This window comes from Globicephala melas, chromosome 3, assembly GCF_963455315.2.
Source record: "Globicephala melas chromosome 3, mGloMel1.2, whole genome shotgun sequence".
Lineage (NCBI taxonomy): Eukaryota > Metazoa > Chordata > Mammalia > Artiodactyla > Delphinidae > Globicephala > Globicephala melas.
The window spans coordinates 114,653,838-114,678,958 of record NC_083316.1 but is presented as its reverse complement, the minus strand read 5'-3'; the positions used below and the strand labels follow the sequence as shown (position 1 = coordinate 114,678,958).

The 25,121-nt window shown below is 37.4% G+C and overlaps 1 protein-coding gene across 1 annotated transcript in view; it reads right to left on the bottom strand.

Moving 5' to 3' along the window:
• PKD2L2 (polycystin 2 like 2, transient receptor potential cation channel) overlaps positions 1 to 24,725 on the bottom strand; it is a 38,841-nt gene extending 14,116 nt beyond the window's left edge. Inside the window, exons 1-9 of the mRNA XM_030869537.2 lie at positions 24,695 to 24,725; positions 23,897 to 23,998; positions 22,143 to 22,276; positions 20,187 to 20,443; positions 17,436 to 17,657; positions 8,783 to 9,011; positions 7,286 to 7,456; positions 6,805 to 6,986; positions 675 to 795 (exon numbers count right to left, since the gene is read on the bottom strand). Of these exons, the coding sequence (XP_030725397.1) occupies positions 675 to 795; positions 6,805 to 6,986; positions 7,286 to 7,456; positions 8,783 to 9,011; positions 17,436 to 17,657; positions 20,187 to 20,443; positions 22,143 to 22,276; positions 23,897 to 23,998; positions 24,695 to 24,725 (1,449 nt within the window). The remainder of the gene's footprint in view (positions 1 to 674; positions 796 to 6,804; positions 6,987 to 7,285; positions 7,457 to 8,782; positions 9,012 to 17,435; positions 17,658 to 20,186; positions 20,444 to 22,142; positions 22,277 to 23,896; positions 23,999 to 24,694) is intronic.
• Positions 24,726 to 25,121: the final 396 nt, after the last annotated feature.

Here is a 25,121-nt window from a genome sequence, read left to right as displayed (position 1 = left end):
TGCACAGTTTTACTAGGGCTCTTACAACTATTAATGTCCAGATAACACAAACAGAACTGTGGAGAGGGTATTCTTACTCCCAGCCCACCTCTCCACCTTTCACTGTGGCTCAGATCTGTCACTGTGAGCACTGTTGCCCACAATCGGGATAACTGCTGTGTGTGACATAAAAATGTTTTCATGGAGGACAGTAGCAGTGCCTTGAGTAGAAAGGCAAGGTTCCTTGATTAGGAAGGCCAAATAGATTTGTCCTGAGCACATGTGAGAGACCCATCCTGGGGACTCCTAAAAATTACCAGGGTGTGAGCTTTCATCCATAAGGGCCAAAAGCTGTTGCAAGATGGGCAGAATATGAATGGCCTAATTCATACCTACTGGTATGAAATGTCCCAGGCTGGAGAGACCTGGAACTTTCAAGTTATACGTGTAAAAGATTTAGTACACTCTTGGCACACAATAACCACCCAGATGGTAACTATTATGATCACATTCTCCATTGGACAGCTTGAAAACATTTGGACCCCCTGGATTACTAGGAATCTACACCATTCTTAATAAATGTAAAGTGTTCTGACAGCTAAGCAGTGATACTATAATTTCTTCTAAATCGGTAATTATATTTTTTATTCTGAAAAATGTAAGCAAAAAAGGGGAATATATATGGTCATTCTTACCAGCAGGACAAAGAACACGAAGAAGATGAAAGTGATGAAGTAAATGGGTCCCAAGATACGACTGGCTTGCTGAATACCAGCAAAATTAAAATCTCCAAGAACAATACGAAATTGTGTGAATCTTTTATGGGAAAAAAGAAAACCATTAGAAAATACTATATCTCTTCATACATACATGACAACAGATGGGGGTTACTAATGTGCCTAGGAAAGTACCTAGCTGCATATGGCATATGTTCTCTGGCTTTAGTTTTGTTAGCACAGAGTTCTATAAAATTGGATGTAGAATATTCCCCTAAAGAAAGCCAAGACTTAATAGCTGAACAGATAGTTCAGGAAATGATGGGCTTCAATTTGTTCAATCAATATGAACCCAATGTTCACCTCCAAGATTTGAACCTTGAGATGCCTGCTTACCAGCTTGTCTTGACAGTGGCCTCCTTAGCCATTCCTGTGCCCTTATAAAACTTAGAATACTTTGACCTTTTCCAATAAATGATTTTCAACTTGTACATAGACCCAAGAGCCCTACAATTTCTAATATCAATGGTATGCTTAATTTTTGCATCTCTTCTGCTGAAATAAAAATGGCAACAATTTGTCACTTGCTAAGTCTCAAACAAGTGCTGGTAGTGATCCTCAAATATGATCCCGAGGTTTATTTTATTTTCTCCAATAAGTATAAAAGCTTGGCTTTGAAGTGAAATAGCATTGAAAATACTATAAATCTTCATTTTATTAACTTTAAAGATGGAAAAATTAAGAAATTAAGGCTTTGAATGAGCATAGTAGTAGCAGAGGTAGAATTAGGATTTCATAACCTGAAGTTTTATTTTGTTTTCTCATCATTAGTTTGCAGTGGTATTGCCATACACACCACGGATATATTATAAATTATATATATATGATATATATATATATATATGAGTTCTTTATTTTAAGGGGAGATCTGGGAAGGAGTTTTTAATAGTATGTAGACACTTTGCATGACTGGTCAAAGGGCAGAATGTTTCTTGTTCCTTGTTGCTTTTGCCAATCACATGAAGGGAGCATAGGACTATGTACAATGAAGGAAGAAAATGTATTCAAAGAAATCAGCTTTTTGGAGTCCTAGGACTCAGAGTTTTCTGGAATTTCATCCTCAGTACCTGAGACCTGACTAAATCTTACATACAGTGTTTATCCATCTTCTAATACTGGATTCTAATGCTCTTCTACACAAGATAGAAGGAGAAATGCTGAATTAGGAGACCAAAGTTTCTCAGCACATCAAAAAATTTTTTTTTCCTCTCTGGCATAGGAGAATATGAGGTTCTGTTTTAGTGTTTTTAACTTAATTTTTTATCCTTAAGTTGTGTTTATATAAGTTCAAGTCAGCATTTCTCCTCTCCAGAAAGTGTCCACATACCTCTGCTCTGTAAATAGTGTGAATAACAAAAACCTAAGCAATTACTGAATGGTTATAATCACATAGGAACTGGAGACTTACAAATGCCTTTCCCCTCCCCCTCCCCAAGCTAAAAGGAACACCATGACTCTTCAGGATACAGATTATACTGAATGAAAACACTGTTTTTTAACTTCTTGATACCCCTGTTAACTTTCTACAGTTCTCTCTTGTTGAATTAAAATAGCTTACAGACGTTTTCATAATAATGTACCATTTATGCTTAATCTGACTTCCCAGTCTCACTTGCAGGCATGACTGGGTGGTAGGTATTCCTAAGCCTTCTCCAAATATTGCCTCTATTCCACTGTGTCGTCTTCTGTAATTCAGGTTAAACATATATTAGGCCTTCTCATTCTACCCTTTCTGTCATTTTCTGAACATTTTGCCTCTCTGTGCCACTTTAAAATTTTTTCTCACCTATTTTTCATTTTACTCATTCTCTCTTCATCTATGTCTCATTTGCTATCAAACTTGTCAACTGGGCTTTTATTCTCAGTTGCTTTAATTTTCAGTTCTAGAATTCTGTTTGATACTTTTTCAAGTATGTCACTTTTTACACTATCCTGTTCTCTCTCTAAAGATATTTTCTGACTTGTGTTTTATTTCTCTAAATATAGTATTTATTGATTATTCCAATATTTGAAGTCTTTGAGTCTGTTTCTGTTGTCTGTTGTATCTGCTGGTTCTTGCTTACGAATTTTTCCTCCTTATGTACCAAGTTATCTTTGACCATGAGCAGTAAATTATACTTGAAGGGCTTAGGATGAAATATATTTCTCCAGAGAGGTATTTTTGTGTGTGTGTCTGCAGGTGCATATGGGCATTCCAGCCTGGGACCATCTTAATCCAAATTCAAGACATGAGGTTCCCTGGATACCTAGGTGACTAAACCCAGACTTCAAGTCAAGTCACTGAGGGATTTACTTTTAACTTGAGGCTGTAGCACTTCAGGCTCCCTAGTTTATGTGTGGAGAGGTTATCAGACACTCCTCCTCTCCCCCAACCCCACTCCCCAGCACACACACACAGGCCTTGGGTTTGTCTTCTGTCTCATCCTTGAGAGGTAACTAGAAACACAATTTCTCAACTGTTTCTTCTGGATCAACAAAAATGCCTTCATGGTGGAGGTTTTGGGGAAGACGGAGTAAGAAGCACTAGGAATCTGTCTCACCACCTAGACAACAATCACAGTGGCACAATCTTTCTGATGAAACTATTTTGGAACTCTGGAGTCTGTTGAAGGCTTACAACTTCCAGGAAAGGATTGGGCAGTTTGGGTCAATTTAAACTTTTAGTTTGGCAGCAGCTACCCATCTCCTACCCCCCAGCCTATGGCAGGTAGCCCTGCATGTATTTCTAGAGCAGCTTGTACACAGCTTGTGGGAGCCAGGGTGGACAAGAAGGACCCTGTTGTCCAGACATCAGGGTCTGTGTTCTGATTGCTGATTGCTGCTTCTGATCACAGAGGCAGGCATCTCCCTGCATTGTTGCAAGCCCCTCCCTCTCCGGCTGAAGCAATGTCCTTGGGATTGAGAGGCCCAATGCTCTTGCCTCCTTCATTTTTCTCTTTTTCCCCTTTGGGAGCCAGATATTAAAGACTAGGACATTCATGGGGCTTCCCTGGTGGCGTAGTGGTTAAGAATCCGCCTGCCAATGCAGGGGGCACGGGTTTGTGCCCTGGTCCAGGAAGATCCCACATGCCACGGAGCAACTAAGCCCGTGCACCACAACTACTGAGCCTGCACTCTGGAGCCTGCGAGCCACAACTACTGAAGCCCGCATGCCTAGAGCCCGTACTCCACAACAAGAGAAGCCACCACAATGAGAAGCCCATGCACCACAAGGAAGAGTAGCCCCCGCTCACCGCAACTAGAGAGAGCCCACGCGCAGCAACAAAGAACCAACACAGCCAAAAAAAAAAAAAAAAAAAAGACTAGGACATTAAAAAACAACAACAACTGCATATATGGAGGAAATTAGACAGTCACCATGCATGCCCAAGGAATGGCACAGGCTCAGAAAAGACCTGAGAAGACCTTAAGTTTACACCTCAGGCTGATCCTCAAAGTACTAAAAGAAGACATGGAGTAAGTCAAGAAAACTATGTATGAACAAAATGGAAAAGCAATAAAAAGAAAACCTAAAAAGAAACCAAAAAAATTCTAGAGCTGCAAAGTACAATAACTGAAATGAAAATTCATTAGAGAGATTCAAAGGTAAATTTGAATAGGCGGAAGAAAAAAAATCAGTGAACTTGAAGATAGGGCAATTGAAATTATTGAGTCTGAGGAACAGAAAGAAAAAAGTTTCAAGAAAAGTGAACAGAGCCTAAGGGACCTGTGGGATACCATCAAGTGAACCAACATATGCATAAGCACATGAAAAGATGCTCAAGATTGCTAATCAGTAGGGAGATGCAAATCAAAAACACAATGAGATATCACCTCACATCCATTAGGATGGCTACTGTCAAAAAAAAAACCCAGAAAATAACAATTTTTGATACGGATGTGGAGAAATTGAAACATGCACCGTTAGTGGAAAGGTAAAATGGAATAGCCACTGTGGAAAACAGTAAAGCAGTTCCTCAAAAATTCAAAATGCAATTACCATATGATCCTGCAATTCTACTTCTGGGTATGTACCCAAAAGAATTCGAAGTAGGATCTCAAAGAGATATTTGTATACCATGTTCTCATAGCATTATTCATAATAGCTAAAACGTGGAAGCAACCCAAGTGTCATTGAGAGATTAATGGATAAACAAAATGTGGTATGTACATACAATGGAATATTATTCAGCTTCAAAAAGGAAATTCTGACATATCCTACAACATTGTTGAATCTTGAAGACATTATGCTAAGTGGAATAAATCAGTCACAAAAGGACAAATACTGTATGATTCCACTATGTACCTTGAGTAATCAAAATCATAGAGACAAAAAGTAGAATGATGGTTGCCAGGGGCAGGGGTAGGGAGGGAAATGGAGAGTTCCTGTTTAATGAGTATAGAGTTTCAGTTTTGCAAGATAAAAAGATTTCTGGAGATGAATGATGGTGATGATTGAACAATATGAATGTACTTCACTGTACAGTTAGAAACGGTTAAAAAAAAAGACATGGTTAAGATGGTAAATTTTATGTTATGTTATACACAATTTAAAATTTTTATCAGTTTTTAAAAAAAAGCCTTCAGGGCAGAAGTAGCTTCGGATGCTGAGTTTACTTTTCCGGGTTCTTGCTTTCTGATTTTGGCCACTCAATTTTTTGTTAGTTCTTAAATGTTTCCTATATTTCATCCAGCTTTTTAAATTGTGAAGAGGTTGATTTGAATAACCTAGCACATCATTACCAAAAGCAGAAGCCCCCTCATTAATCCATTTCAAATTTTTCTGTCTGTTTACTTTGTGCCTTATACTTTCTTTCCTCCCATTATCCAAAGTAACACAAATTTCCAAGGTTCTGTAAATAACTACATTTATATTTAATGTCCAATACTACTTAGTTTTATTATTAACACTTGAATTAAGATCCTAGGAAAGGACCAAGAAATTGTTGGAACTGCAAACATTATTCACTCTGGATAAGGTAATTAGACTTCTCAAATTATAGGTCATTTGAAGTTGGAAAGGACCTTTGGGAGTGATTTAGTCCAGCCCCTTCATTTACAGATAAAGAAATTAAGGTCTAGAAAAGTTAAATAGCTAGTGGCAGAATTGGAAAGTAGAATTATATCCTCTTGGTTGCTAGTCCACTCTTTCCACTACTAATTTAGTAAAGGGTTATTCAGAAAAATATTATTAAATTTCATGCAATTAATTGGTACTTAGATAATACAGTATTTACATGTGGATGATGAAAAGAGGGCAACCTAAGAAATTTTTCAGACCAGAATTTACCCCAAATTGAGTAAAAGGGCCATGGACAAGTTTGAGGAATTCTTAACTAAAGGGAAAGTTATTGCAGTTTTTCTCAGAGCCATATGTTACCATGCACTACGAATTTCCAAGAGTGATGCAAAGTGAAGCCATTTCCCCCAGACGGTCTTTCTTGGTCTAGACTGCACAGGACACATTTTGAGAACTGATATTTTAGACTATCATAATTTTTTTACACAGACAGAACTTGTTTTACCTACTCAAAAACGAAAGTAAATTTAATAAAATTATTCACTTTTAAAGACAATATTTTTCTAGGGATTCTACCTAATCGGTTCTATAAGTTAGTTATCTGCTGATTGTTTTACGTGTATAAAGCTATTTTTAAAATTCAGCTTTGCCAGATCAGCAAAGGATAATCAGGTCAATATCAATAAAAGGATTCTAAAGGTAGAGCCCTCTAAAGAAAACGCTTAAGATTTCTTTTGCCCAGAGAATAAATGCTACAGAGACATGGAGCCAGTTCCTTTTATCTTAGGTAAAATTTTCACTTCTATTGAAAAGTAAAAAAATATTTTTCTAGCTTGACCTGGTAACACTTGAAAAGTGGATAACACCATCCATTTGGATCTTTCAATGCCTAACTGTACTTTGAGTGTGACAGATATTTAGCCATCAGTGAAAATATCAAACCATTTTTTAATTTATTAAAGCTTATGTCAGTACTTATAGGCCTTTTCATGCTTTTTTTGTTATAAACTGGATAAAACTGCATAAATTACATTTATGCTAAGAGCTTACATGGAATTTTGAAAAGTGGAAAAGTCGTCAACTTGTGATCCAAAAACAAGAAATCCTAACTGAGCGTAAGCAAAGAATATTATAAAAAACATGATGGCAAATCCTACTATGTCGTTGATACAGCGGGACAAGGTTGATGACAGCTGGGACATTGTCTTATTAAAGCTTATGAATTTGAATATCTGAAAAAGAACAAAGTTAATTGAAATAGAATATTAAAAATTATAATGATTAGAGTAAATTAATTTCAGAAGAAATCTGCTTGAAATTAAAAGAGATGCTTCATGACAGTTGGGGTGTTTGAGGATTCGCTGGCAATCACTACAAAGCCAAACTACTTTAAAATTTACTGTATAAAAAAATTACTGTATAGGTAAGAATATCCTTTTGTTTTTTCATAACTTTGTAGTTTAAGTTCCCATTTTATTATCTAATATAATAAAATATATCTAATCTGTTATATCTGATAAAATATAAATACCTTTATCCATGCAAAGAAGATGGTTATGGCAATTATATTGTTGTAATAAATGTGCCAGTGTGCAAGAAAATAGAAGTCTGAATATTTTTCAGTACTTTTTAACAGTTGTCCAAGCAAGAGAGAAGTTTGTATATTACAGTATGAGTTGAAGAAAACGGCCACAAAACACAACTAAATGGGAAAATAAGACGGGTTAAATTAGAGATTACCTCTAAAGCTCCTGCAGCTTATGAATAAACACATGAAAAAGTTCATCAAAATTCAACAAAAAGGGAGGGAGAGATAAGACAGGTTTTTACTTAAATGAAAGTAAGCCTTAATTTATAGAGGTTTAAGGTAGCATAATTATCATAAAAGTAGCAAAATACTGACTGCCTGGCTATCCTAATCTATATGACTTTTTGTTTCTTTGAGTCATAAAACACAAATGTATAAAATGATTATATAATTCTGACTAGACTGTAAGGGTTTCTGCTCCATATAACTACATGATACCTAAGAGTTTAATATTTTTCACTATGTTACACTCCAAGAAAAAATTTTTTACAGCTCCAAAAAAATAAACCCCTTTAGATCTTCTTAACAACTCTTTTAGAAGAGGATTTTAGAACCAGATTATTTTAGGTATCAGAGTTTTCTGTCATGAAAATTTTCCTTTGATTTCTCTTCCCTAAAATACTCAGTTAAACATTTAATGCTGTACCCTATGTTAAGCATTACTGTGGTTACCAGAGAGGTAGATGGCACACTTTCTGACTCTGAGAAACTTTCAATTTGGTTTTGAGAAACAAATATATATAGATACTGGATTGGCTATAACTAAGGGCTAATAAGAGTGAAAGATCAGGTTGTATAAGCCAGAATATTTGTTCATTGTTCCTAAAACCAAGCTCTTACGATTTGTTCCACCCTACCCACACCTCTATGTTTATTTTAGTATTTTCCAGTGATAAGAACTGGCAGTCTTTGGAGTTTCTTCAAGGATTATTTCCCCAATCCTGGTGGCATCCTCTGTGCCTACAAGCTATGCTCTGGCTGCTCAAACCTTATCCCCCCTTCTGTATTCTGCCTAGGCTTGTCTTTTGCCTATTTAAAAATCCAGTGTAAAGAGGAAAGCAGATTTAGGCAACATACAAGAGTACATTTTAAAGGACCTTGTCCCAAAAGAATCATTATTTTCAACATGAGGCCCTGAGAGGAATACATTTTTTTGAGTGGGAGTAGGGAGACCTACTGTGCCCCCTAAATCATAATACGTATGGAATCACTTATTCCTCTAGATTTATGCTAGTCCTGCCAAGGACCAAATCAGAGAGAAAAAAATAGATTTCTCCCTTTTGGAGGCACACCATTAGTATGTACTATGACAGTTCATTTTATTATTGATATTTAAAGCTTTTAAAATAAGTCCTGGATGAGGGAGGTGCTTTTTAAACCTCTCTCACTGGTGGGTTCAGATGTGATTCCCTTCAACCATATCTGTGAATATATACTTACCACCAAAAGTAGTAATTCTAGCCAGTTCCAACTACTTTTGAAATAGGCAGATTTAAATTCTTTTATTTTTAGGACTTCTTGTGTTGTGAAGACAATAAGAAAAATACAAAATGTGATTTCACAGGAAGCAATAAAATAATCATAGTAGCTAACATATCTAAGGAGCTTCACAGAGTAAAACTGCCATGAAGTAAGTATTCCTCCAGTTGCAGGGAATTCTGCCACCAATCTGTAAAATGAAGTTTGTGAAAGTCACTGCATTTCAAGGATTTATATTTCAGTACCTAACGCGATTGATATTTCTAGTCAGTGATGTTGTGTACTTTAATCACTTATTTTGTACAAAATATGTTTTCTCAGGGTTATGGGCTCAATTCATTACTATTTTTTTAAACATCTTTACTGGAGTGTAATTGCTTTACAATGTTGTGTTAGTTTCTGCTGTATAACAAAGTGAATCAGCTATACATATACATATATCCCCAATTCCCCTCCTTCTGGCGTCTCCCTCCCACCCTCCCTAAACCACCCCTCTAGGTGGTCACAAAGCACCACTTTGAACTCCCTGTGCGATGCAGCTGCTTCCCACTAGCTATTTTACATTTGGTAGTGTATATATGTCCATGCCACTCTCTCACTTCGTCCCAGCTTACCCTTCCCCCTCCCTGTGTCCTCAAGTCCATTCTCTACGTCTGCGTCCTTATTCCTGTCCTGCCCCTAGGTTCTTCAGAACAATTTTTTTTTTTTTTTAGATTCCATATATATGTGTTAGCATACGGAATTTGTTTTTCTCTTTTTGACTTACTTCACTCTGTATGACAGATTCTAGGTCCATCTACCTCAATTGAATTGAATAATTCAATTTTGTTTCTTTTTATGGCTGAGTAATATTCCATTGTATATATGTGCCACATCTTTTTTTTTTTTTTCGGTACGTGGGCCTCTCACTGTTGTGGCCTCTCCTATTGTGGAGCACAAGCTCCGGACGCGCAGGCTCAGCGGCCATGGCTCACGGGCCTAGCCACTCTGCGGCATGTGGGATCTTCTCGGACCGGGGCACGAACCTGTGTTCCCTGCATCGACAGGCGGACTCTCAACCACTGTGCCACCAGGGAAGCCCTGTGCCACATCTTCTTTATCCACTCATCTGTCAATGGACACTTAGGTTGCTTCCATGTCCTGGCTATTTTAAATAGAGCTGCAATGAACATTGTGGTACATGACTCTTTGTATTATGGTCTTCTCAGGGTATATGCCCAAGAGTGGAATTGCTGGGTCATATGGTAGTTCTATTTTTAGTTTTTTAATGAACTTCCATACTGTTCTCCATAGTGTCTGTATCAATTTACATTCCCATCAACAGTGCAAGAGGGTTCCCCTTTCTCCACACCCTCTCCAGCATTTATTGTTTGTAGATTTTTGATGATGGCCATTCTGACTGGTGTGAGGTGATACCTCATTTAGTTTTGATTTGCATTTCTCTAATGATTAGTGATGTTGAGCATCGTTTCACGTGTTTGTTGGCAGTCTGTGTATCTTCTTTGGAGAAATGTCTATTTAGGTCTTCTGCCCATTTTTGGATTGGGTTTTTGTTTTTTTTGATATCGAGCAGCATGAGCTGCTTGTATATTTTGGAGATTAATCCTTTGTCAGTTGCTTCATTTGCAAATATTTTCTCCCATTCTGAGGGTTCTTTTTTCGTCTTGTTTATGTTTTCCTTTGCTGTGCAAAAGCTTTTAAGTTTCACTAGGTCCCATTTGTTTATTTTTGTTTTTATTTTCATTTCTCTAGGAGGTGGGTCAAAAAGGATCATGCTGTGATTTATGTCATAGAGTGTTCTGCCTATGTTTTCCTCTAAGAGTTTTACAGTGTCTGGCTTTACATTTAGGTCTTTAATCCATTTTGAGTTTATTTTTGTGTATCGTGTTAGGGAGTGTTCTAATTTCATTCTTTTACATGTAGCTGTCCAGTTTTCCCAGCACCCCTATTGAAGAGGCTGTCTTTTCTCCATTGTATATTCTTTGCTCCTTTATCAAAAATAAGGTGACCATATGTGCGTGGGTTTATTTCTGGGCTTTCTATACTGTTGCATTGATCTATATTTCTGTTTTTGTGCCAGTACATATTATCTTGATTACTGTAGCTTTGTAGTATAGGCTGAAGTCCAGGAGCCTGATTCCTCCAGCTCCGTTTTTCTTTCTCAAGATTGCTTTGGCTATTCGGGGTCTGTTGTGTTTCCATACAAATTGTGAAATTTTTTGTTCTAGTTCTGTGAAAATGCCATTGGTAGTTTGATAGGGATTACATTGAGTCTGTAGATTGCTTTGGGTAGTATAGTCATTTTCACAGTGTTGATTCTTCCAATCCAAGAGCATGGTATATCTCTCCATCTATTTGTATCATCTTTAATTTCTTTTATCAGTGTCTTATAGTTTTCTGCATACAGGTCTTTTGTCTCCTTAGGTAGGTTTATTCCTGGTATTTTATTCTTTTTGTTGCAATGGTAAATGGGAGTGTTTCCTTAATTTCTCTTTCAGATTTTTCATCATTAATGTATAGAAATGCAAGAGATTTCTGTGCATTAAATTTGTATCCTGCTACTTTATGAAATTCATTGATTAGCTCTAGTAGTTTTCTGGTAGCATCTTTAGGATTCTCTATGTATAGTATCATGTCATCTGCAAACAGTGACAGCTTTACTTCTTCTTTTCTGTTTTGGATTCCTTTTATTTCTTTTTTTTCTCTGAGTGCTATTGCTAAAACTTCCAAAACTATGTTGAATAATAGTGGTGAGAGTGGACAACCTTGTCTTGTTCCTGATCTTAGAGGAAATGGTTTCAGTTTTTCACCATTGAGGACAATGTTGGCTGTGGGTTTGTCATATATGGCCTTTATTATGTTGAGGGAAGTTCCCTCTATGCCTACTTTCCGGAGGGTTTTTATCATAAATGGGTGTTGATTTTGTTGAAAGCTTTTTCTGCATCTACTGAGATGATCATATGGTTTTTCTCCTTCAATTTGTTAATATGGTTTATCACATTGATTGATTTGCATATATTGCAGAATCCTTGCATTCCTGGGATAAACCGCACTTGATCATGGTATATGATCCTTTAATGTGCTGTTGGATTCTGTTTGCTATTATTTTGTTGAGGATTTTTGCATCTATGTTCATCAGTGATATTGGCCTGTAGTTTTCTTTCTTTGTGACATCTTTGTCTGGTTTTGGTATTAGGGTGATGGTGGCATCGTAGAATGAGTTTGGGAGTCTTCCTCTCTCTGCTATATTTTGGAAGAGTGTGAGAAAGATAGGTGTTAGCTCTTCTCTATGTGTTTTATAGAATTCGCCTGTAAATCATTCTGGTCCTGGGCTTTTGTTTGTTGGAAGATTTTTAATCACAGTCTCAATTTCAGTGAGTGGTCAGTGAGCTTGTGAATGGTCTGTTTATATTTCCTGTTTCTTTCTGGTTCAGTCTTGGAGGTTGTGCTTTTCTAAGAATTTGTCCATTTCTTCCAGGTTGTCCATTTTATTGGCATATAGTTGCTTGTAGTAATCTCTCATGATCCTTTGTATTTCTGCAGTGTCAGTTGCTACTTCTTCTTTTTCATTTCTAATTCTATTGATTTGAGTCTTCTCCCTTTTTTTCTTGATGAGTGTGGCTAATGGTTTATCAATTTTGTTTATCTTCTCAAAGAACCAACTTTTAGTTTTATTGATCTTTGCTATTGTTCCCTTCATTTCTTTTTCATTTATTTCTGATCTGATCTTTATGATTTCTTTCCTCTGCTAACTGCGGGTTTTTTTTTTTGTTGTTGTTGTTGTTCTTCTTTCTCTAATTGCTTTAGGTGTAAGGTTAGGTTGTTTATTTGAGATGTTTCTTGTTTCTTGGTTGTAGGTTTTTCCCTTTCATCACTTTAAATATGTCATGCCACTCCCTTCTGGCTTGCAGAGTTTCTGCTGAAAGATCAGCTGTGAACCTTATGGGGATTCCCTAGTATGTTATTTTTCCCTTGCTGCTTTTAATAGTTTTTGTTTGTATTTAATTTTTGATAGTTTGATTAATATGTGTCTTGGCGTGTTTCTCCTTGGATTTATCCTGTATGGGACTCTCTCCACTTCCTGGACCTGACTGACAATTTCCTTTCCCATATTAGAAAAGTTTTCAACTATAATCTCTTCAAATATTTTCTCAGTTCCTTCTTTTTCTCTTCTTCTTCTGGGGCCCCTATAATTTGAATGTTGTTGCATTTAATGTTGTCCCAGAGGTCTCTGAGACTGTCCTCAATTCTTTTCATCCTTTTTTCTTTATTCTGCTCTGCAGTAGTTATTTCCACTATTTTATCTTCCAGGTCACTTATCCATTCTGCCTCATTCTGCTATTCATTCCTTCTGGAGAATTTTAAATTTCATTTATTGTATTGTTCATCATTGTTTGTCTGTTCTTTAGTTCTTCTAGTTCCTTGTTAAACATTTCTTGTATGTTCTCCATTCTATTTCCAAGATTTTGGATCATCTTTTGTATCATTACTCTGAATTCTTTTAAAGGTAGACTGCCTATTTCCTCTTCCTTTGTTTGGTCTGGTGGGTTTTTGCCTTGCTCCTTCATATGCTGTGTGTTTCTCCTTCTTCACATTTTGCTTAACTTATTGTATTTGGGGTCTCCTTTTCGCAGGCTGCAAGTTCGTAGTTCCCGTTGTTTTTGGTGTCTGCTCCCAGTGGCTAAGGTTATTTCAGTGTGTTGTATAGGCTTTCTGGTAGAGGGGACTGGTGTCTGTGTTCTGATGGATGAGGCTAGATCTTGTCTTTCTGGTGGACAGGACTGGGTCTGGTAGTGTGTTTTGGGGTGTCTGTGACCTTATTATGATTTTAGGCAGCCTCTCTGCTAATGGGTGGCGTTGTGTTCCTGTCTTGCTAGTTGTTTGGCAAAGGGTGTCCAGTGCTATAGCTTGCTGGTCGTTGAGTGGAGCTGGGTCTTAGCATTGAGATGGAGATCTCTGGGAGGGCTCTTGCCGTTTGATATTATGTGGAGCCAGGAGGTCTCTGGTGGACCAATGTCCTGAACTCGGCTCTTCCACCCCAGAGCACCATGACCCTCTCAGCCACACACATGTTCTTTTTTTTTTTTTTTTTTTTGTGGTATGCGGGCCTCTCACTGTTGTGGCCTCTCCTGTTGCGGAGCACAGGCTCCGGACGCGCAGACTCATCAGCCATGTTTCACGGGCCTAGCCGCTCCGGGGCATGTGGGATCTTCCCAGACCGGGGCACGAACCCGTGTCCCCTGCATCGGCAGGTGGACTCTCAACCACTGCACCAGGTGGACTCTCAACCACTGCGCCACCAGGGAAGCCCCATATGTTCTTTTAAGAGCACTCTTAAGTAACATCCTGATTGCGTGCGGTACAACTTTATTTTCGAACTGAGAGTTGAGGTGGATGGGATTTTTGCCTTCCCCAGATGGTTGAAGGTTATGATTTTTGTTTTTGGAAACCCCACCACCTCCTTATTTATATTATTATTTTTGCAAGAAAAGTATAAAGGGAGTTGGAGTGGAGGCGAGATTTGTGATCACGAAAGCCTTGGACGCCGTCCTCTCCGTCTTCTGCCTCTCTGTCTCTCTGATTAGTTCCTATCCAGCAGCAGATTGAAGCAGGAGATGATTCTTCTCAAGGTTTGTTCAGCAGCTTCACTTCTAGGTGAAGGCTTCATGAACCAAGTGACGTCAACAAACGAGGCTTCTCTCTCTCTCCTCTCTCTAACAATGAAAGTTGCTCTAATGGAATTCTGTTCTGCCAAAGGAAAATATTGCAAATCTACTTCTAGTCTTCACCCTTTCAAATTCATCTACCATGCTCTTTGGAAGTGCAAACTAGTCCACGTGAAAATATCACATGGAGTTCCTCAGCACCCGTCAGCATCAACCACTCAACTTGTGAGTGGATGAGCCTTCAGATGATCACAGACCCAGTCTTCAAGTCTCCCAGCTGAGACCTCAGACACACAAAACTAGTTTCAACCTAGGTGCCAAAGAGCCCTAGCCCCTCAACTCCTGCCTGCGCCTCTGGGAGCCAGTGCCCTTGGCGTGACGTCACTTTCTCCATTACTTCTTTTTTAATGCTCCACTTTTTTTTGGTACTCTGAAAATTCCCAGTGGTCAAAGACCAATGTAAATGAGAAAGAAAGATGTGATTTTTAGCTAGACATTCATTTTACTCTGTGTTTTGATTGCTCATTCATAACTGGGATACTAATTTATCCCTACAGGAGAACAAGATGATGTTCAAGAACATGCTATACTGTTAGTTACTGTTATTAGTCAGGACTCCCCCCACAAAATACATAATTTTTTAATATTTCAGAGGAGGGAAATACACTCTCCCCCTTTAGCTTATCAGAGATACTTCTTGCTTCTAAATGTCAAGATAACATATTTTACTAAAGCAAATGTTTTCTGTTTAACTTTAGGCACTGGATGTTGGATACAAAGATCTATATGCAAATAGAAATATAAAAATTAATTCCAATACTAAATATAAAAAGATTTTGAGGCAGTTCTCTGTATTTCTAGTGTTCCCACAACTGCAGATAATTAAGAATTGACAGTAATTTAAGGAACCAGCATCTCTAGCACAATGCCATGATGTAATTATTCCTACCTAAAGATATTAGCAAATCTTATTGGTACTGGAATAAGGTGTGGCCCCAAAAGCAAAAAACCACCAAAACCAAGAACAAAACAACCAGTTAACAAATAGAAAACAGGAATTTGTTTTTACACCTTGCGTATAGTATGTGCGCAATGTTGGGTAAGTGAGTGAAGTGAAAGAAACTCAGTATTTTGATCTGAAGTGTAGACTAGTAAACAAAAAGCAAAAAATGATGAGTATTCAGTTTAGTTTGCCAGATATGTGTACAAAGGGAAAATAAGTGGATAAAGTCTTAGTGTAAACAATATGCTCCCATACAACTACTGATTAGATATACTACCAGTTAAAAGTTTCAAAATCTGCTAAAGTTTCTAAGAAATAACATTTTAAAAGGTAACATAGATGGGACTTCCCTTGTGGTCCAGTGGGTAAGACTCTGTGCTCCCAATGCAGGGGGCCTGGGTTCGATCCCTGGTGGGGGAACTAGATCCCACATGCATGCTGCAACTAAGGAGTCTGCATGCCACAACTAAGACCCAGCAGAGACAAATAAATAAATAAATATGCAAAAAAATTAAAGGTAACAGAATAAGCACAAAACCTAGAGACAGAAAATATGGACTTAATCTAGTATTACAAGGAGTTCTTCATATGACTTTAAGCCAATTACCCCACTGTTTCTATTCTTATTTAGGACATAGAAGTGATTTGTATTCTTCACTTTATCCCTAACCAGGACTATCGGGAAGGGTGGAAATGTTGGTAAGAAGCTGATTCCCTGAAAGAAAATACTATAACATAAAAGGTAAAATGTCCATTGGCTGCTGATGGTAATTCATTTGTTTTCATTTTTACAAATTTTAAAGGCCATGATTATGTTTCACCATCACTGTTGCACAGGGGAAAAATGCCCCTATCAGAGTAAATGCCAATTCCATATTCCAGAGTAAAAATGTAAGACTCATGAGAAAAATGTGGCTCACTGAGACTTAGTGGACACTATTGTTTGCCTGTCTAGCATTCATTATCCCATTCCTCCTTTCTAACAGAACCCTAATTGTATCAGGCATTCACTCATTCTTAGATCCCTTTGCAGAAGCCAATTCAATCCCCAGGCAGATTCAATCACAGTAATCCTATTTGCTTTGACAGTGTTTGATTCTAGAACCCAGGCCTAAGCCAAATAGCATGGTCCAGGTTAGGCAGATTACCTAAGGTAATCAGACCTACAGAAATAATTTTTTCTCTTTGGTTGGTTCTCTGTCCTCCTCCTTGTGAGAGGGGATGTCTGTCATCTTTTTCTTGGGTCCAACAGGTTAGCCCAGGCATGTCCTTCTCATGCAATAGCAGAAGTGCAAGAGGGCACGTTTTAATTTACAAACCCTTTTCAAGCTTCTGCTTGTATCATATCTGCTGACATTCCATTGACCAAAGAAAGTCACCTGGTTGAACCCAGAATCAAGTTCTGGGGCAGTGCACCCTGCCCTGGGTGACAGGTCACTGCAAATTTACATGGCAAAGATGTGAAGAATTGGGGCTATTTTTGCAAATCACCATTGGCTGTAATCATTTCTGGGATGCTGGCTACTGTTTTATATTGTTTGAATTTTAAATTGTTCATTCTTGAGACAAAAATGAGTAACTTAATAAAGAAGCTTATTCTGAAAGGAAATCAACAGATTTGAATGATCTGATTTAAAGGAAGAAATCATTAGGACTAAATGTTAGATATGTCCAACTGCAGAATGGCAATAAATAAGACTACATATTCTTAAGCAATATAAAACTAACCTATTGTATGTAATTCTCCATGTTTCGGAACATATCCTGAAACAATGAATATGATGTTGCTCTTTCTTCTTTATCATTATTGGAAGAATTACATTATATTTATTTTGGAGCTTATGATTTTAAACTCAGTACAAACATGCACAAACTGGAAACCTTAATGAGGGCTCTGGGTGCCTTTTAAATTCAGTATACTAATAAGAGGTTTTGAGTAACTCACCTGATGACGCAAAACAGATTTACATTAGCATTGTATAATGAAAAATCAATAAAAATAACTCTAGTGCTTCTTGTGATCCAGCTGTTCATTCGAAGATTAATGAACTTGTTTAGGGTTTCAGATTTTGATTTTGATAAAGTGAAAATATATCCCCCATTTCGGTAAACACCAGTAAATCCCCAATGCCAAGGGGAGTTGATAATAGGAGCAGAGTACTTCCATCTGTTAGATATAAAAAGAATAATGGAGAGATGAGAAAGCCTGACGGAGAAGTATCTAAGAATTTAAGTTAACCTTTGGTTGAAAGTAGTAGTTAAAAAAAGAGTACTAAGTTCATAAGTATTATAGTAATTTTGAAGTAAGATGGTGAGTTAAGGATTAAGCTAAAAGGATTAAGATTGAATATGTTTTCATTGTTTAGTGCTTATTGTGGGCAACACACTGGACTACATACTATGAGAAAAAAATTTTTTTAATCCATCTGTTGCCCCAGGGAACTTGAAATCTAGAAAATAATGACGGATTTTTTCTTTAACATGTTGTCTCTGTTATCTGACGAGATCTTTAGTCTTTGAGTAGGACAAAAATATCCAGGGTTTTGATTCAGAAATATCTCTCAGTATGGGGAAAAAGATGCTTCACAGTCTGTGTTTTAACGATCATATACCATTTATAAATGCCCAATAAATAAAAACTTTGTTACAATGTCTATATTGTTATATAGGTATCTTATTTTAATGAAAGAACACAAAGGAAAATCTGTATAACTAAATTTTGTTTCCATTCTTTCTACTTTTAACTTAGTTATGCAATATCAAAAAGTAAAGCTTTGATTCTTCATTTTAGTCCCTATTCAGTCTCCTAAAACAGATCTGAACAATTATCCAAAGATCCTCTGCTTAAACTTGTTTTTCTGTTAGTAACACCATGTTTGTTTTCAGCAGAGAAAAGTGACAACACTAAGATAAAATACTCATTTTTAATGAAAATTCCATAGTTGTATGTTTGAGCATTTTCCATATGATTGTTAAATTGAAACAAGAACATTTATTACACCAACCCTCTCCTACTTCCAATTTTTTATACTGGTTTTAATTAATGAATGTTACATTTTAGAAAGAAAAACAAGCACAAATTGATTCTTATTTTGTTTGTCAGGAAATGACACGTATTAAAATTCTAAATCCATAATGTTAATTTTGGTATTTAAATTATTTGTAGTTGTTATGAAAATTTGGAATATTAGAATACCTAACAGATTAGTCTTGAGATCAAATTTAAATGTGTAATTAATAGTTGACTTATCTTGTAATTTTTCATTGAAAGGGAAATAGTGTGTAGTACTGTTATAATAGTATAATATTTAAGTGAATGTGTCACCATACTTATGAATTTATTAGGTTTATAAGAATTATACAAGCACTTTGTTGCCCTCAAGAACACCCAAAACTCATAGAAAGAAAAAATAAGTCAACAAAACCCACAAAGCAATGATCAATCCTAGGGGTAGAGAGGTAGTTGTTCAAGAAAGGAAATGTAATCACTGTTCATATTTATAAAATAAACATCGACTAATGATTAACAAAAATTACAGTATAACTACAGGCTAAGAGGAACAGGAAGTGTGTATGTGGAGGGAGTGGCATAAGAGGGATATATGACAGACACTTTCCATGACAGAGACAATAGATATATAAAACTATAAAATCAAGAAATAGTATAAGCATATTATTCAGAAATAGGAAGTATATACAAGAAGAAACAACTAAAAGTGGCTGCTTCTGGAGTGGGAATTATGAGTAGGAAAGGGTGGACTTTGTAAATATTTCATCACTGATAAATATCAAATTTTAAAAAAGATATATTTTTTGCCTCTATGATTTTCATATGACCCTAAAAGCAATGATACCAGCAGCTTCTGTGTTAAGCGGGGGTAGTGTCAGTGGCTTTGGGCTTTTACATTTTCAATATAAAGTGTAGACATGAGTCTACACTAGCAGTAGCCTCAGCCACTTTGGAGAACAAAGGCCATAAGATCTTTGGCGGGTATCATCAGATGCAGTGTCTGTAAAACATAACTGCCCCTTTTCAACATTGGCGACAATAGAAGATATCACTGAAGTAAGCCAGAGTGAGAAAGCAACAGAGTACACCAAAGACACTCCCTAGGGATCCCAAGAAGCATTTGGAATGTGTTTGAGGGCATCTTGCCAGAGCCAGAAAAGCTGATTGAGTTTTGTAAAAGCAAAAATGGGCGCTTTGCCCTGTGTCCAATATGACTTAGCACTTCATTTACCACAGTTGGAAAAAAAACACTTCACATCCTTTGGTAAACAAAAAAAATAACAGGTTATGGACTTCCCTGGTGGCGCAGTGGTTGAGAATCTGCCTGCCGATGCAGGGGACACAGGTTCGTGCCCCGGTCCGGGAAGATCCCACATGCCGCGGAGCGGCTGGGCCCGTGAGCCATGGCCACTGAGCCTGTGCGTCCTGAGCCTGTGCTCCGCAACGGGAGAGGCCACAACAGTGAGAGGCCCGCGTACCGCAAAAAAAAAAAAAAAAAAACCAGGTTTACTCTTCCTTTTCTAAACACTGCATCTCGGAGTCTTCTTTTGATACTATTACTGAAACAGTCTCCTTACCTGCCAGGCCCCTGTTGGTATTATTTGGAAAATAAATATGTTTTCACAATTGTTTGAAGATACAATGGTAACTGCTAGAAAAAGTTACATGTAATTTTATACTACTTACTCAGTATCATATTTAAGGCCAAAATCAGACAGATCTTCATTTTCAGAAGTGTATTTGTCATAACATTCATTCATCAAGGACTGAAAGGATGAATGGACCTTGCACGTGTTGTTGCGGACTTTTAGTTGACGGACTCTGGGGACTCCTAAAAGTATGTTCTCATAGTAGATGCGACTGCTGTTCTTTAAGTCATACAAACTCTTGTTATTGTACCATGACTCCCAGTACAGGCCTTCCAAAAGGGGTCCTTCCATAAACTTCATATAGAAAAATAAATGTTATGGGAAAAATATTTCATGTCAAGTGTATAACAGAATCTACATTCATAATGTTATCCATAAGAATATAAAAATCAGTGATTTTAGCCAAGCTACCATTAATAATGGTAATGGTAAATGATGATGTTGATGATGATAACGAAAATGGTTAACATTTCTTGAGTACTTACTATGTACTGCTCTAAGCACTTTACGGGTATTAACTCATTTAGTTCCATAACCCTTCTTCTCCGAGAGGTATACTGAAAACTCTCCCCCAGTACATGAATATCAGGACTGGTCATAGCCACAATTCATGGCTTCACCTCGAAGTTATCTGTGTCCCCCCTTTCCTCTCCAACTCTGGTGGTGGTGACTGCTTCTTCTGTCTCTGTCACTATGTGCTCCTTCTAAGAGATCCTAAGCCTAGGGTTCATTTTTTTTCTTTCCTGCCTTTGTCTTATTTGCCATTGGCCACATACATACCTCAAGACAGCACAGTAAAAAAGAAGCAGTTGGGCTCCACTTCTTGTCTCAGGGAAAATTTCCTATCATTCTTTCATATTTCACTTGGCCTAAGCCAATGACTTCTAATCATTTGCCTTATCTCACACTTCTCTCACTCTCAGGAAATGACATTGTCTCCTTGATAAGTTTCAAATTCCTAGCATGGCATTCATGATTAGACCTCTGTTCAATTCATAGTTTGGTCTTTTCCACCTCATCTCCTATATTCCTATAATGCCAAAACATAGTTCCACATGATGCATTACTTATAGTACATATCGTTTTTTCTTCCTAGGATGGTCTTCTGTTACTCATCCTTTAAAACTCAACTGAATTGTGATCACCTCTGGAAAGCCTTCCCTACCTCTTCCTTGTATGTCCCAATGTTTGTGACATAGGATACCTGAAACTGCTGTTCCCTTAATTGTTCTTTCCTCATAATGTGAACATCTTGCTAAGTTAAGTGTAACAAAAAAAACAAGTCTGTTCTAATGCTAAAGGAATGATACTCTTATGCAATTAAAAACACTATAAAATTATATTTTGTAAATGTACTCTTTATTATATACTGTACATTACTGTAACACACACACAAGAGTATAGGCCTGTATACCAAAATCACATATATTTTAATTTATGGGCAATTTAAGGAATTTTTTTTTTTTTTTTTTGCGCGGTATGCGACCTCTCACTGTTGCAGCCTTTCCTGTTGTGGCGCACAGGCTCCAGACGCGCAGGCTCAGCGGCCATGGCTCACGGGCCTAGCTGCTCCACGGCATGTGGGATCTTCCCGGACCGGGGCACGAACCTGTGTCCCCTACATCGGCAGGCATATTCTCAACCACTGAGCCACCAGGGAAGCCCAATTTAAGGAATTTTTAACGGTAATTTTCACTGTATACAATTTTAGACTGACTTTGGATCCTAACTCCCACATAAGAAATCTATTTCCCAAATGCAACGATAATGTTAAAAAAACAAATATCACTTTTTTAAAGTTACAAGAACTCTATCACACTGAGAACACAGGTTCTCAATAAACACTTAGTGGTTGATTGATTCTAATAGTTTAAAGAAATGACATTTTTATTCATTCCTTCAATAAATATGTATCAAGTGCCTACTATGTGTGCCAAGGGCTTGTTTATGCAATGCCTAAAGCTACTTCATCCACAGTCACATGACATCTTACCTTCCAAAAGTCAGTTATGCTGCGAATAGACTTAAAGTTGATTCTTTCTTCACCATGCACAGACGTGTCCAAAAATAGAGATGACATAACTTTGTTTAAGTAATACATATGTGGGTTTACCATCCCAAAAGTCACTAAGGAGAAGAATTTTTTGTTTAAAAATTTACATTTAAAAACACAATTTTTATCAGGATTAAAAATGTACTTGTAATTTGTTCTCAATTTTGTTTTGAAAATTCAATTTTATTTTTCTAATTATAAGAGCAATAATAAAAAAACCTAAAATAGAAATATACAAAACAGGAAGAAGTTTCCTGTAATCCCACTGCTAGAATTAGGTTTGGCATATATTCTTCAGATTTTTCTAAATGCATAGACACTTACAGAGAAAATAACTTTATTTTTATAAAACTGAGATCACATTATACATACTATTCTGCAAGATGGGTTTTTTTTCCAATATTGAGAGTAGGCAACATAATATAGTGAGTAGTTTAGGCTATGAACTTTAAAATCAAACAGATAATGGTTTGAGTCCCACCATAGGGATAATATCTCCTACCTCATAGTTTTGTTATGAGAAGTAAGTGAGATAATTCATGTGGAACATTTAAAACTATGTTTTGGCACATGATAAGATTGAGAAGAACATTAACTAGTATTCTTTCTCACTCTTCCTAGGGGTGGGTGGGTGCGTTTTAGAGCAGGGTATATACTAAATATGTTTTTTTTTTTTTTGCTAGAAGGCCTTTATTTTTAGAAATAATATATCTTCAACATCATTCCATGGCACACATGAGCCTATGCCATTCTTTAACGTTGCATAGTATTTCACTGTATATACCGAATATTAAACAAATCCTGTTGGAGATTTGTTTCCAATTTTTCCTAATTATGAAAAGGTGTTTTTTAAAAAAAATCCCTGAATAATGGGATTATGAGTAATCTTTAAATATTTTTCCACTCCCCAAATGGTTTGTAATAAGCAGTTAAAAAGCAATCTAAAATATCTTAATTTATAAGGTTGGTTAAAGCTGTCTTTTTAATCCAGATCTGACTCAAGCTCACCCCTACAATACCAATTAATTAGTTAAGCGATATATAATTGCCACTATGTATGCTGTACCAACATAAGTCCAGTCAGTGAGCTTGCATCTACTATATGTTGGGTGCTGTAAAGACAAAATGCTCTTTAATACTGATTAAGTCAATGATATTGACCCACAGATAGGAGGAATGTAGGTTGAGATGTTTTCCTGGTTCTCCCTAAAGATCTGCATTGATTCATATCTTCTGTGACTCAGAACTAGCATATTTTACTATTAACTCTGCAACAGGCCAGGGAAAAGAACAAAGCAGACATCAAGACTAACTTCTTAGGCCTCATTTGTAGTTTGACCTATGAAACTAGAGCAAAGCTAATGTATCTGTATCGCTCTAAAAGAAATCAAGAATTGGCAACTCAAGGGAATAATTATATTCAAGACAGAACTGCCAACAGAAAGGAATAATTAATTAAATCAGTGTTGACTATGAAAGCTTTTTATTACTTCTGTGACCTAAAGTTGTGCCCCTTAAGAATTGGAAATAATGTCAACCTAAATGAATTTAAGATGTTTAAAATGTGTCACTATTTTTTGAGGGGTTTCAGTAGTCTGAAAGCGTATGGTTTTATAAAATCCATATGTTTTGTTTTTCATCTGCACATAACTTCTTAGTTCAAACAGTGTCTTCATCTACATCTGTGTACTTACATATACATAAGTTTATTAAAAAAATAAGGTAGAGTAAGACCTCCTGAAGTGTGGTTCTCATTTCTACTTCCTTTCTGTAATGCAGCTTATGTTTTGGAGTTCCTGTGAGATATAAAACAAAAATTTTCCTTAATTTATAATATATATAACTAATAGGGATGGAAAAACACAGGCGCTTTTAGCTGTTTACACTGTGTGAAGGAAAGCTCCAATGGCTTCCGGTTATGTTTTTACTCTCACTTTTATGAAGAAGGACTAATTACTAACATTTTCCCATGGTGATAGTGGGCAATCATTTTATGACCGTATATAATGAATTTTATAACCCGGATGTTTCCTCACCAGTCTTGTTTTAAAATGAAAAAGCAAAATACAAAGCAAACAAAACCCCCTCCTCTGCCCCTAATCGTTTTCTCCTCCTGTTAACTCTGCTTCTTGGGATGGCTGGCTCCTGCTGGAGGGGGTAAAAGGACTTAGCCTGGGGTTCTGCCAAGGCCACTACTCCCTAGATCAACAAAGGCTTTCTAAGGCCGGCCTAGAGAAGGCTACTATACAGCATGTGGCAGCGCCCAGCTCCAGCTTCCGGCAAGGGGCGAGATGTTCCCTCAGGGCTTCACTTTTCCTGTCTGTGAAATGGGTCCACAGTTCCTCTCCGCTTCTCAAGGGGAGTCTGCGACGGCTAACCGTTCTGGAGGTCATCTCTCACGTGAATACACGTGGGGCTACAGACTTCCTTGCAGGATATTTGCAATAGCCCATTCTGCTCTGCCCCACCCACTCCCTAGAGGAACCCCTCACCGCCTAGGTGCCACCGGGACGCCTCAGCCATGGCAAACTTGGACGACAACGCCCGTTCCGCCGGCGGTGCCTGCGCGATACTCACACGGTGCGCGCCTAGCTCATGCGCCTGCGCGAGCCCCAGGCTCCACGATGGGAACAAGCGGCGCTAGAAGATGCCAGCGCGCCTGCGCACCGAGGCCTTTACGGAAAGGCTTTGCGTGAGGCGGGCCTGAGCGTGGTGGCGTTTGTCTCCTGCGGAGGATCAACTTCTAGGGCAAACCTGGCTTTAGGCCTGGGGTTAATCATAAAAATCGTAGTAATTAATTATAATGGGCTACCCATTCTTGACTTTTAACATCTTTTGGCTTGTTTAGTCTTCACACCGCCCTTTCCTGAAAGGTATGTGTTTTGTCCTCGTTTTAGACCTGAAGAGACTGAGGAGAAT